This window comes from Phyllopteryx taeniolatus, chromosome 17, assembly GCF_024500385.1.
Source record: "Phyllopteryx taeniolatus isolate TA_2022b chromosome 17, UOR_Ptae_1.2, whole genome shotgun sequence".
NCBI classification, from domain to species: Eukaryota; Metazoa; Chordata; class Actinopteri; order Syngnathiformes; family Syngnathidae; genus Phyllopteryx; species Phyllopteryx taeniolatus.
In genome coordinates this window covers 5680785-5695549 of record NC_084518.1, presented here as the reverse complement: position 1 = coordinate 5695549, position 14765 = coordinate 5680785, and the positions used below count along the sequence as shown (strand labels likewise).

At 38.7% G+C, this 14765-nt stretch overlaps 1 protein-coding gene across 2 annotated transcripts in view; it reads left to right on the top strand.

The window, feature by feature from the left end:
- slc8a2a (solute carrier family 8 member 2a) overlaps positions 1 to 14678 on the top strand; it is a 31305-nt gene extending 16627 nt beyond the window's left edge. The window contains exons 8-14 of one of the 2 annotated variants that reach the window (XM_061751990.1): positions 129 to 490; positions 3084 to 3187; positions 4259 to 4276; positions 5698 to 5810; positions 10918 to 11017; positions 12096 to 12365; positions 12445 to 14678. In XM_061751990.1, coding sequence (XP_061607974.1) covers positions 129 to 490; positions 3084 to 3187; positions 4259 to 4276; positions 5698 to 5810; positions 10918 to 11017; positions 12096 to 12365; positions 12445 to 12821 — 1344 coding nt within the window. In that variant the 3' untranslated portion in view covers positions 12822 to 14678. The remainder of the gene's footprint in view (positions 1 to 128; positions 491 to 3083; positions 3188 to 4258; positions 4277 to 5697; positions 5811 to 10917; positions 11018 to 12095; positions 12366 to 12444) is intronic. The other variant, XM_061751991.1, reaches the window with a different exon arrangement.
- The last annotated feature ends 87 nt before the right edge of the window (positions 14679 to 14765 follow it).

Genomic DNA, 14765 nt, shown 5'->3' with positions numbered 1-14765 from the left:
CTTTTATGGCACGTATACTGTATCATAAAAAATTGGAGGGTGTTGGGATACAGATTTGTAGATGATGTGAACAAAAGATTATTTTGGGTATTCCTAAAAAAAACTGTACATTTCTATGCATTTCCTAGGTAAAAATTTTGGATGACGACATCTTTGAAGAGGACGAACATTTCTTTGTCCGTCTACAAAACCTAAGGTTAGAGGAGGGTGGTGGTGAAGGGACAGGACATTCACCTAAGGGCAGACTAGTGGAGCCGCTGGTTGCCACTGTTACTATCTTGGATGATGACCATGCTGGCATCTTCACCTTTGGTCAGGGGGTTTTGCGGGTGAGTGAGAGCACAGGCACTCTGACGGTGACAGTGGTGAGGAACTCAGGCTCCAGGGGTACCGTTTCTGTACCATATCACACAGAGGACGGCAGTGCCAAAGTTGGAGTAGACTACGAGCAGGCCAAGGGTGAGCTGGAATTTACCAATGAACAAATGAGGTGAGACAAAGACAGAAACTTGAGGCAATTGCTATCAAATAAACATGTCGGCATAGCTTTAATGTAATGTCATAATATTCTGTTATGTTTATGGATGACATATATTGGGATATCTGGCCATTACTCATGTAAGAACAAACAATTGAAGGAATGTTTGTGATTTTTTTTTGGACTGATGTTGAATGAGACACCCTTGCGCTGTATCTCAGCTCTGGTTCCTCCCAAATGTCTTGGAAGGTTGAAGCTCTGGGTTCTTTCAGGCTAGTCAACTTATTTCACATCAGTTATCCATCATGTCTTCCTTGCTTGGTAACAGAAAAGAGCCTTTCCCAAACTGTTCCTTCAAAGTTGGAAGCATGGATATGTCCAAAATGTCTTATGCATTAATCAAAAAATTAGTGATGAACTTGGGAATCCTGGCCAGTTCCTGATTTGATTAATTAGATGAAATGTTAAAGAAGTGTCTCTCAATACTTTAGTCCATACAATATACTTATATACTATGTAGTAATCTACTGGCTAATTCAGATTGTTTATAAACAATCCACGCCAGGTTATTTCCAGGTGGCTGAACGCAAGTGACTACCACTAACCAGAAGAGATCAAGCCAGCTACTGTAGCAATCGTCAAAAACGTTGGTGATCTCAAACTGAAACGATGACAAAAGCTTGTGTTTAGGGTTGCGCCACCAGCTACAAGGCAAAATGTTTAGTTTTTTTGTTTTTGTTTCACGAATCCCTTAAATTCAATCTTAATAGCATTTGTGCTATTATTTGGAGCAACAGAAAAGCTCAAGCTAAGCACTAAGAAATCCATGACCAGATTTTGTAGATAACAGGGAACTAGACCGTCGACCATAGCCATATCAAACAGCATCAGTCACCAAAAGAACCACTCAATAGTAGCCTATCCTCATTTACAAATTATGGCAGTATGCTCCCCTGAAGGCGATGACCAAGTTTAAGGCAATTCATTTATTGCTTTCTCTTGAATTACTGATAAGTAGCCAGTTCCTCAATGATCTTGTTAACCATCTAAATTTCCACCACCTCTATTTTTTAATCAACTCACCTGTTGAAATGTAAATTACGGCTGCCGTTGGGTCTCTCCTCTAAGCAATTTACTGCATGTATCTTCTTTTCGACTGACACTACACACATTCAAACTACAGTGGTAGAGAAGAAGGCTAGCCAATCAGAGACGTTCCCTTGTGAGTCTAAGACTTCCCAGACAACAACACTAGAAGAAAATAATAAATTTACTGTGTTTTTTAAGTGCAGGCACGGTGGACGACTGGTTAGCACATCTGCCTCACAGTTCTGGGGACCGGGGTTCAAATCCCGGCCCCGCCCGTGTGGAGTTTGCATGTTCTCCCCGTGCTTCGGTGGGTTTTCTCTGGGCACTCCGGTTTCCTCTCACATCCCAAAAACATGCGTGATAGGTTGGTTGAAGACTCTAAATTGCCCGTAGGTGTGAATGTGAGTGCGAATGGTTGTTTGTTTCTATGTGCCCTGTGATTGGCTGGCGACCAGTTCACGGTGTACCCCGCCTCCCGCCCGAAGATGGCTGGGATAGGCTCCAGCAGTCCACGGCCCTAGTGAGGATAAGCGGTAAAGAAAATGGATGGATGGATGGATGGATGTTTTTTAAGTCACTGTGCCTTGATCAGACCACATGGAAGGGTTTGTTTACTAGCAGTACCATCAGAAAACGCTTTGACTTTTGCCACCTGAAAAGAACACGTCATTATACTGTATGTTCAGCCAGCCGTCCTCAACCACAGCTCCAAAGGTGCACATTCCACTGAGCTATTCTGTAGAATGAATGAGTGGAGCGTTCCTCCAAGCGATGGGGATCACAGATTATTTGTGCATTGACTGGATAAAATCCTTTCCTGTTCACGTAGCTGAATTTGTTTTGTGTTGGTGCTTCAATTGAAATGTGGGTGCAATCTATCGCTCCAATTATATGTTAGGGAGACCCTTGTTTAATTCCGGGTTGTTGGCTGTATGGCAACTGGATGTAAGGGCCCAGGGAATTGAATTGATTATCATGCATTCTCATTTGTTTTACTGTTTGTATTTTCCTTTACTACATTATTGCTTTCAGAAAGGGACAATTTAGCCTTTATTAGTGATAATGATTCTCCATTACCTCACTATTTGATGGGTATCACGTTGTGAGGTAATCCTGTAATGCTGTCCACACTGTGGGAAGCTGAAGTGACACTATTTAAACTGACTGAGTTTTCCCATAAATTTTGCAGGTTGTGTAAACTGTTTTTGCATGCTGACTAATTGCACTTTTAGTGGACGATACAGTTATGTAACCAGGCCAATCAGTTAAATTTGTTTGCAACTTGAAATGCATTGTGACTGGAGTAGTTAGTCTTATAGTTTGTTTAGTTTAGTTTATAGTTCGCTTGTTTTTTGATGACAAAATGAAGCAGTATTATTTTGTACCCTCACATAGCTTTCCAACTGTGTAAAATGAATTTAAGGTCGATTTGTGGTCTATCATGTTTGATTTAGTTTCCTTTTCATATTTTGTATGACTAATATTGTTGTGTTTTGTGTGTCTTGTATACCCCCAGCCACACCTTAAAAGTTCACATTATAAATGTGGAGGAATATGAAAAACAGGAAAACTTCTTTATTGTGCTTGAAGAGCCTAAATGGCTGAAGCGAGGACTATCTGGTAAGTAAATCCTTTCAAATAACAAAAGTCTAATGTTTATATGATTTCATGAATACGTGGATAATGAAAACCCACTTGGCTTTCCTTAGAAACTATTTTCTTTGTGACTCGAATTATTTTCATACCTGCATTTAATAGAGATGAAATTATATGAACATTTCATATCATGATTATCACTATCAGAAAAGAGTATTACTTTTTTTTTTTTTTTTTAAAGAAAAAAAAGGCACCACAAGCATTGCAACATATTATATTTTGAATAATAAAAATATTAAATCAGGAAATCAATTACAAATTGTGTAAACACCAACAAACACATTTAGTGATCTATTTGATAGTGGTGGTATTAACACAGGGATGTAAATAATTGTTAAAGACATAAAAAATATTTGACATCATATACTTATCCCGCAAGCCCACGACCCTAGTGAGGATAAGCGATACGGAAAATGGATGGATGGATAATTATCGGTGTTTTTTTAATCTCATTGTATAAGTACATGTGTATAGTGAAAATTTAAAAAAAGACATGATTCTGTTAAATTCAAATATATTTTGTTTGTCGAATAGATACACTATTTATGTGAACATAAACATGAAAATTCAATCATCAGTCAATCAAATTCAAAATGCTTATTTCAATCAGATTACTAAATTCACAGATTAGTGTAATTTGTGCAATTAATTGAATGTTTTAACTGACAATATTTAAAACAGCGGCACGGTGCCCGGCCCCGCCTGTGGTGGTGGGGCTTTTATACAAGATTGAGAATTATTTTTCATGAGAAATCTAGCTAATCTAATTATTACCTCTCTTACAGTGTCAATAAAAACTGAGTATAATTCTCTTTTTTAATTATTTTTGATACAGCTCTTTTATTGGATCTCAATAAAATGTGCCAGTGGTCATAAGTGGAGCATTTTTTGGCGCAGTCTATCCTCTTTATATTTTTATGCTTTTAGGATTATGGAATACAATTGCTTGATTGATTTAAATGTATTTGTTGTCATACTAACATACTAAATGGAAATATGATGATTTAATCTTTTTTTTCTTTTTTTTTTTCACAGCATTACTACTTAATCAGGGTAAGACATTAGTTTGTCGGTTGGGTTTCAGGGTGCAGGTGTTAACCATTTCAAATACCAGTTTTTGTATAGAAATAGCCAATACTGTGTCCATAAATGGATAATGGCATTCCTATTCTCAAACTATCACTAAATGCTGCAAAATGTATTAGTTAATCCAAAATCCTAATCTTCCCACTCGCAGAACGATTACTGTTGCTCCTCTGTACTCATTACAGTTGACAGCTTTAAACAATAACTTTTGGTAGTCCCCATAATGTAACAGGACAAGATACAGTTCGATATGGATCGATACACATCCATAGAGGTTTTCTGATTATTGCGATCTGAGAACAGTTGGCTAAAGAAGCTGAGCTCAAATGTGTAATCAATACATTTTATTAAGATACACAGTATTCTAAATCTCCGGAAATTAGTCACTGTTCATCTGCTCCCTGTTGTGCAGGGCCAATAGGCTTTAATTATGATGGTGACTAGGGGTGAAGCTAGGGCGTTATGAATTGTGAAGTGGTTCCTTGTTCTCAAACAGCACATAGTCTGAAGAGAATGATGAGCAGGAAAAGAGCAGAGAAAACCAGACATTTTCACTAATGGAGGAAGCCCATCATCACCAAGCGGCCAAATTATACACATCAACTTTTGTGCAGATCCATGCATGTGGGGCATGCAGCGGACACATTGCCAAGCAGAAATTAAATCCAACCCCATGTTGACAACTTTGCTGAACATTCTAGTATATACCAGTTATCAGAAACGACTCCTGAAAACGCTGTTAGCTAATGCTGATTTGTGCGAATATCACAAATCAATCACTACACAACAACTGTAATAGGGATTGTTTTTGAATACGTAATTTACACTTAAAGGCTATGCAGTTCACTGCACCTTTGCAATATTATGTCCGTGTGCTGTGTGTGGAACTACCCTCAATTCTTAAGGTTTGGGCCAGTACTCGTAACTTGAGTTTTGGGCTGCGTGTGTGTTTGTTTTACTTTTCTCTTTCCCAGATCGCTTTTGACAGGAAGTTTTATGAACATTCTTAAAATTCTACCTCTCTTCGGAATAGCAATGGTAAATTTGCAGATGTGGCAAGAGCACTTGGAATATGACATAAAAATTCCTCCTCCCATTCTGTATGTAAGTGGTATGGTTCGATTCATCCTTGGTCGAGGTCCCCCACTGCTTTCTTCAGTTTAGTAGAAAGAAATGAGGCTAACTGAGCAACTGTTGAATACATGTGTCCTGACCCGTGTCAGCAAAGCTCAAATGTTAGATTGGTTGTCCTCTACAGCAATCAAGTGACACATTTTCTTAGGAGGATGGGAGCTCTACCCACACTATATGCAATTGACCAGGACAGTATGATTGACGAAATAGGCACAGCTGCAGTAAGTGAAAGAATTTTGCTTCATCCTTGACAGGCCACCCCACCACTGAGGAGGAAGAAGCCAGGAGGATTTCTGAGATGGGCAAGCCCATTCTAGGAGAGCACAGCAGGATAGAGATCATCATAGAAGAGTCCCGTGTGTTTAAGGTGTGTGGGTGGCTGAATACCTTAACGATACATCCCCCTGCATTGCTTCTGCATATTTGTAATGACCATAGTATTTGAGATGATGACCAAATTGATGATCAAATTCCAAAAAGCCACCTTTTTTTTTTTTTTTGCTTTAAGAACACAACATTTTTGAATATAAAAGACATTGGCACTAGATGAAAAATGTAAATAGATGGTGTAGTTCCTAAATGTGCCAAATTAACTTTGGCCTGAACTAAAATTAGCTCAATCATTAATCTATCTGGGACCGGCATGATAATCATTTAATTGATCATTAAGAATTCTGTCAATTGTGTGGAATTAATTGTTGATTACTGGCGTACTCGAAGCAATCGCGTGCACAACTTGGCTGCAACCAACAGAAGCGTTGTTGATTCAGTCTCAATTAGTTTTATGTTATCTAAAGTAGTTAGTAGATACAGTAGTTAGTGGATAGCAATGGGAAGTTGAGCTTCACCGATACTGAAGAGGGGTACACTTCCCTGCACACACACAAACGCCCAACCGGGAGCTATAATTAATACAGTTGTTACAGAATGGCAGAATACAGTAATCCCTCGCTATACCGCGGTTTATTTATTGCAAATTCAGTGCATTACGGATTTTTTTTTAAAGGTCAGTGTAGTACAGTGACTTACCTGCACATCTCTCATACTGTCAGCTTTATCGGCCAAAGGAGTTAAATGTGGCAGCAATGACTCAGTGAAGGTCATTTGGGCTCTTCTTCTTTGCAGAGAAATAAACCTTAGCACTGTATATGCAACTCATACATTTGGTAAATCACCAAATTGCTTGAAGTTCCTTACAACTACAGTGCTGTAGTTTAAAACATCACCGCAATGTATTCTGGGTACCCATAATGCTTCTTGCTGACTACATTGCAGGACCATGAGTGTGAGGAATGGTGCCAGTGCTTATTGGCAGGAAAATCCCTGTTCACAACATGTCTGGATGGGCTGTTGTTCATGTCACACAAGCAGTGCATGCTTAAATAGGCAGGTGCTTTTGTGTGCGTGTGTGTGCGTGCGTGTGTGTGCATGTGTGTGGCAACCTCATGGACAAATAAAAAACTCGCAAATTACAGTTTCACATATTGGCATTGAAAATCTTATATGAAACCTATGATTTTGTATGGTAATGTATTTGATTACTTTGCAGATTTCATTGACTATGGGAGGTTTTCTGGAAGGTAACCCCCACGATAAACGATGGTTTACTGTAACTTGAAACAAGCAACAAAGTCAGGAAAGTTGCAATACTGGAGTGTTGTATTACGAAGTGATGAGACACGTGAACATGCTGACTCTGAATGAGTGAAGCACAGTGAATGAGGAGCAGCAGGGGACAGGAGAGGGATGTGTAACTGTGCTGAAGAATCGTCAAACTGGTCCAAACTTTGTGCTCTTGATCAGCTGTTCGAACCGTTGCTCATGAACCTGAATATGACAAGCGCTATAACAAATGGCTTAGTTTTACAAAACTGTCCACGATCAGGCGAGATTCATTCAATTACGGTGAATTTACAACTTGAAAACTTTGGTACTTTTTACTTGGCATAATTCCAGTCAGTAGCGCTGCTAAATAATAAATATGCAAAACATGTTGCAATCTCACAGCTTAATTTGTTTTGACATGTACAACCCAATTCCAATGAAGTTGGGACGTTGTGTTAACCATAAATACAAACAGAATACAATGATTTGCAAATCATGTTCAACCGATATTTAATTGAATACACTACAAAGACAAGTTATTTAATGTTCAAACTGATAAACTTGATTGTTTTTAGCAAATAATCATTAACGTAGAATTTTATGGCTGCAACACGTTCCAAAAAAGCTGGGACAGGTGGCAAAAAAGACTGAGAAAGTGTAGGAATGCTCATCAAACTGTTTGGAACATCCCATTGATTGGGTATAAACGGAACATCAATGTGTAAAGGATATCACCACATGGGCTCAGGAACACTTCAGAAAACCAATGTCAGTAAATACAGTTCGGCGCTACATCCGTAAGTGCAACTTGAAACTCTACTATGCAAAGCAAAAGCCATTTATCAACAACACCCAGAAACGCCACCGGCTTCTCTGGGCCTGAGCTCATCTAAGATGGACTGATGCAAAGTGGAAAAGTGTTCTGTGGTCCGACGAGTCTACATTTCAAATATTTTTGGGAAATTGTGCACGTCGTGTCCTCCGGGCCAAAGAGGAAAGGAACCATCCGGACTGTTATGGACGCAAAGTTCAAATGCCAGCATCTGTGATGGTATGGGGCTGTGTTAGTGCCAATAGCATGGGTAACTTACACATCTGTGAAGGCACCATTAATGCTGAAAGGTATATACAGGTTTTGGAGAAACATATGCTGCCATCCAAGCAACGTCTATTTCATGGACGCCCCTGCTTATTTTAGCAAGACAATGCCAAACCACATTCTGCCCATGTTACAACAGTGTGGCTTCGTAGTAAGAGAGTGCGGGTACTAGACTGCCCTGCCGGCAGTCCAGAACTGTCTCCCATTGAAAATGTGTGGTGCATTATGAAGCGTAAAATATGACAACGTAGACCCCAGACTACTGAACAGCTGAAGCTGGACATCAAGCAAGAATGGGAAAGAATTCCACCTACAAAGCTTCAACAATTAGTGTCCTCAGTTCCCAAACGTTCATTAAATGTTGTTAAAAGAAAAGGTGATGTAACATAGTGGTAAACATGACCCTGTCCCAGCTTTTCTGGAATGTGTTTCAGCCATAAAATTCTAAGTTAATGATTATTTGCTAAAAACAATAAAGTTGATCAATTTGAACATTTAATATCTATTCAATTAAATATAGGTCGAACATGATTGGCAAATCATTGTATTCTGTTTTTATTTATGTTTAACACAACGTCCCAACTTCATTGGAATTGGGGTTGTATTTTTAGTTTAAGTCAATCCCTGCAAGGTGGGAAACAGTATGGCTTCTGACAGTTCTTCATATGAAAGTCTCCTTCATAATTTTAAACAAATACACAAACAAGATTACAGGAAGTCCTCGAGTTACGACTTACTCGACCTACGACGTTTTGACTTTACGACGCCCGTGCCTCGTCCGCCATTTTGTCCCCAGCACCATAGTGTTTCTGCTTAGCTAGTGCATAGTGCTTGTCTGTGTTTGTGCGCCGGGAGTATCTTTGCCTTTTTCGTCCTCCATTTTTCACACTCTCAGCAGTAATGGTAAGTACAGAATTGTATTCTTTTATTTTATTGTATTTTAGTTTCTTTATACAAAGTGTTAACCTTTCCTGCTACGGTCACCTGACCGTGGTCGGGAGAGCCTTCTCCAAGGCCGAGGTTGTCCTCCTCGGGGTTAACTCCCTTCCCTCGTTGCACAGCTGAGCTGGGTGGCGGCAACAATAAAGGCAGGAAGCACCGATTTGCTGCTTTAATGGCTTTATTAGCTCCTCTGCACATTCAACGTCAACGGGTCCTCCGCTAATCGCGACTCTTCCACGGTCGCCGTCACTACAGTTGCCACTGTACACACTCTCACCTGCGCGCACTCCTTCCTCCTTCACAGTCCCGCCGGACGACGCCTGCGCAGTCCCGTCTCACACACATCGACGCCCACGCCCACACACACTGAGCTTGCTGTCACAACAACGTGGGACCACAGTGACCCATAACAGAAAAATTTCGACTTTAACGGTGAAATCCGACTTACGCGGAAATTGGGGTTACGTCGCCAGAATAGGAACGGAACTCGTTCGAAAATCGAGGACTTCCTGTATAACTAAACGTAAAAATATATATATCATGGTGGTATGATTTGATTTATTGACAATCTGGCACTTTCTCACACATCAGACTCCCAATGGCATGCTTGACCAGGTACAGTTTCAGCAGTGTGCTCTTGTGATAGAAGATTTCTCATTTTCTCATCACACACCTTTTGGATATACAGGAAATGTATATTCATTACTGCCTTTTCTTTTTAATGCATGACCTGAATCTGAAGATACACTAAGACTCAAACCCAGGGGTGTCAGGAACAAGACATGTACTGATCAGTACATGTTTGGCTCTTATAGGCGCACTATAAAGGAGAACAAGTCACATAAGTATCACAGCTGATTAGTCATGACACTCATGAACTGGTGGCATTAGCTATTGAGCCATCACTTAGACCAAAACGCATCTGAACGAGTTGAATCACAAAAAACTGTTATATGGGCTGCATTAAAGTTCCTACTGTGCCGGTTTTTACCCTTGGGCCTGATGTCAAACACCCCTGCTCTGAACTCTTTTACATTGTCTTGGTGTGCCAAGCATGTTTACTAGGTCTGTAACGATACAGAATCGAAACCCAAAACTTCAAATCGTTGACAAGACCCAGAATATTTGCCGTACGTGCTTAAAGAAACATGTTAATGCACCTTCAAAGACCTCCAATATCACCATCTTGAAAATAATTTACGTGAACCATGGAAGAAAACTACTCTGAGAACTGATGTGCAGATGTGCTAACCACTTGGTCACCGTGCCGCCTTCTGACAAATGTATTTATTATATTGATAAATTATATACAGTATATTATAATATAATATTACTATAAATGAATGAATTTATTATTATGATATTAATTTATTTATTCAAAATTGGGTCAGAAATCGAGATATGAATCAAACCTTAATTTATGTGTATCGTTACAGCCCTAATCTTTACACTTCTGTTTTGCCTTATCTTTAAAAACTGCACATAGCCAGAAATACAATTTGGAGAGGTATTACCTTGTTTACCATGTAAACAAACACTCATTTTGATAATGCTGCTAACATTGACCTACTTGTATTATGCGTGATGTTCGGTTCATTGTCAGAGCGCTGTTGCATAATCTCTGTGTAAAAGACGCAAGTGTTTGTAGACTCTCGGAGTCTCACAATTTTAATTTATTCAGCAGTAAATTATTGTTGATTACATGCAGATTATTCAGTGGATTTTATTTTATTGTTTTGGAACAAATACACACTTCTCAGAAAGAATGTTTTTAATGACTGATAAATCATGACCTAATCATCCTAAACTGGCCTATTTCATATGACAGAATACTGTGGATAAACTCCTTAAGGATACAAATCTGGCAGCTGTGATTGGGTCTCGTTCATGGAGGGAACAGTTCATTGAAGCGGTCACAGTCAGTGCAGGTCAGTGACTATCATTAAAAAAATTATTGTCTAAATTTCATTTGAATTTGTTGTATTCACGTTTAGTCATACTAATGTTGATCATCTGTGTTAAAACCAGAAGGCTAGATTTACATGGATGGGACATTTTAACGAGGCTCAAGCACTTTTAATACAGTAAATGCTTGAATGGCGGGTCCTCTATCTTATGTGGAAATACTGAAGCAACATCTCAAGACATCAGCCAGAAATGTAAAGCTTGGGCGCAAATGTGTCTTCCAAATGGACAACTACCCGCTTAAGCATAATGAAGTCAGTGTTTTGGAGTGGCCATCGCAAAGCCCTGATCTCAAGCCTACTGAAAATGTATAGGCACACCTGAAAAGGCAAACAGAAACGTTTAGTATGATTTCATGTCAAATAGATATATACTGGATGTAAACATCTGGTTTCAACTGTATTTTCCTTAGCTTGCAATTGCCTAATTTGTAAAATCACAATGTTATATGCAATACAGCCATGAATAACTTCCATAATATATTGTAGAGTATTAACTGAGTAAGACAGGCATTAGAAAAACAATGTAAAAGTTAAAAACACTAAATATCATTATAGAAGTGTCCTGTACATATATAATATTGCATTAAGTAAAATCCTAAAATAATGTATAGAGTGTGGAATGTTGTGGTTACGGGGCAAACATGTTTAATTACCCAAGGTTAACAAAATTCATTAGGCTTGATTTAAAACATAACTGATATCCCTGTGAAAATATTATATACACACAAATAGCAAAAGTGAACACAAAAAGCACTTCAATAAAACACTTTAACAAATGATGATTGTGAGACATTGCAGCTTTTTTGTCATCTTTTTGGCCTACAGTCCTTTGGCTTCTGGATTCTTGTTTGACTTTTGGACCATGTTTTCCATGAAATTTTAGGTAAAAGTCTGAGTTTGCGTTCACTGTAGTTTGCTATCAGTTTGAGGCTTACTGGGGCACACAGTAAAAGAACCTGCCTTTGATGTTTGAGCGCTATCTGCTTCTCAAATTGTGTAGGATGACACTTTTCTTTTTTCCTTCTTTTTTTTTAAACAGGTGACAGAGATGATGAGGGACAAGATCAGCCAATGCCGAACTGCTTTGACTATTTCATGCACATATTGTGCATATTTTGGAAGATTCTCTTTGCTTGTGTCCCGCCAACTGAGTACTGGAATGGCTGGGCATGTTTCATAGTGTCAATATCTGTCATTGGTATGTTAACAGCCATTATCGGAGATCTTGCATCTCATTTTGGCTGCACAGTTGGCTTGAGAGACACTGTCACCGCAGTGGTATTTGTAGCCCTAGGGACTTCAGTTCCTGGTAAGTATTATCTCGTCGATATATTTTCATCTTAATATTGAATGTTCAGTCTATGTAATACTGAACCTTTAATCCACAGATACCTTTGCCAGTAAAGTGGCTGCAATCCAGGACCAATATGCCGATGCATCAGTGGGAAATGTAACTGGAAGCAATGCAGTGAATGTCTTCTTAGGTATTGGTGTAGCGTGGTCTCTGGCTGCCATTTATTGGGAAGTAAAAGGTCAAGTTTTTCGTGTGGATGTTGGCTCACTGGCGTTCTCAGTCACACTCTTCACCATTTTTGCCTTCTTCACAATGGGAGTGTTGATGATCCGCCGTAGGCCCTCTATAGGTGGTGAACTGGGAGGCCCACGGATCCCCAAAATCCTGACATCACTGATTCTCTTTGGACTCTGGTTCCTTTACGTTCTCTTCTCTAGTTTGGAAGCCTACTGCCATATAAAAGGCTTCTGAGAATACATAGTTGGGGACAGTAATTAAACAAAGATATACAGTTTTACAGTACAGTATTCTTTTGGAAAGAACTGATGAGTAATTTTGAGAAGACCCATCATCACTTGACAAACTTTGGCCATGGTATAACACACTTGGACATGTAAATCTGCATATCCACTGCAGTAAGAATTTATTTTCTTAGCATTGAGCAGTCAGTAAACTAAATAGCATACAGTGCTCATTACGTATACCAAGACGAAATTGTGAATGTCTTAAAAAAAAAAACTTTATACCACCCCTCTGCTTTGTAATTTGCTTGACTTCATTATGTCAGGACACCGCTGTAATTTATTTTTGTCATCAACTACAGTATATGATGGATTTAAATTGTTATAGTATAGATAAAAAGGCCAGGTAAAAACGCTGAACTGTGTAATTACATTGATATTTTTGTCATGAACTGTTAACATGGAGCATATAAAAAATGTGTTTCTCAAAGCAACATGGACCTTTGTTTGTGGCACAAATCAATCCAATTTCATTATTAATCAACACACCACATGTCCAGAATAATCAATGGTATACTTACAATTACAATACATTCATTTTAAGCTACACAATGACAAAGACATGCACTGTCAGTCTGACTGTTTTAAAATGATAATTCAACCTGAAAATTGCAGCTCTTTTTTTTTTTTTTTTTTTGTAACCTGTAGTTTCATGTACTGTATTTGTAATGTATTGTAAATGTTCTGATATAGACAAAACTACAATATAATTTATTTTATGTTATAATTGGAAATTGAATGTGTGTTTTTGTCTCCACTGGCTGCTCTAGATTCGTAACTGCAGTATGTACCATATTGTCACGTTCCTAAAATAATAGCCCAGGTCATTTTTTTTTTGTTAAAAAAAAAATCATCTTCTGGTCACTGATGGTGCAATGGTACACTCGCCTGACTTTGGTGCGGGCAGCGTGGGTTCAGTTCTCACTCAGTGGTGGTATGAATGTGAGTGCGAATGGTTGTCCGTGTCTATATGTGCTCTGCGACTGGTTGGCGACCAGTTCAGGGTGTACCCCGCCTCTCGCTCAGAGTCCGCTCGGATAGGCTCCAGCACACCCAGCGACCCTAGTGAGGATAAGCGGTACGAATGAATGAACGTTCTCAAACAGGCCGTTTGAATCGTGAACAAGCTTTATTATGAGCAAGGATTTTAATTTGTGTTGTGTATTTACTTTAAGGTTAGCTTACGTGAGCAATGCTTAATCGGAGGCCCAACGTTTTAGATAACTGAGCCCAAAATGCACACTGAAGAAATGTGAAAAATAGAATTAAAAAAAATACAGGTCTACACATGGTCAGAGCAATTAGCTTGATGTCATTTTTGCTGAGTTATGGAGCTCACTTTTTTCCCCTCTTCCTCTAGATTGCTAATAGGTTTAAGTAGAATTGAATGTATCTTGAGAGACATAACCAGTGCATCCTATTTAAAATGTGCCAGTGATTAAATTTGTTTTTTAACAATTACATGGAAGACAAATCAACAAAATCATACCAAAAAAAACAAATAATAACATTTTGGCTGTGTTATTTGAAAGAAAAAGAGCATTTGGGTGGTGGCGCTTAAGAGCTGGGGGTAAACATTGCTACAGTATACATTTTGTCTCAGGACAACTATAATTTACACAAGTGCATGCTGTGTCTGTATTTTGTGCATAGATTATTTTTAATTTCATGGATGTCTCCTCCAATTCTTGAATGACCAACACACATACCGTACAGTATTGTAATTAATAGTTTGTGCGAGTGGAATGTAATATATGTATACACTGCTAGTTTCTATATAATAAAAATTCTCCCCATGTTCAAAACATTTAGAGTTCGAGAACGTTTCGTTTACTTTACTGAATGAACAATGAAAACGTTCAAAGATGTCATCAATTCCTCAGCGTTAAAATTA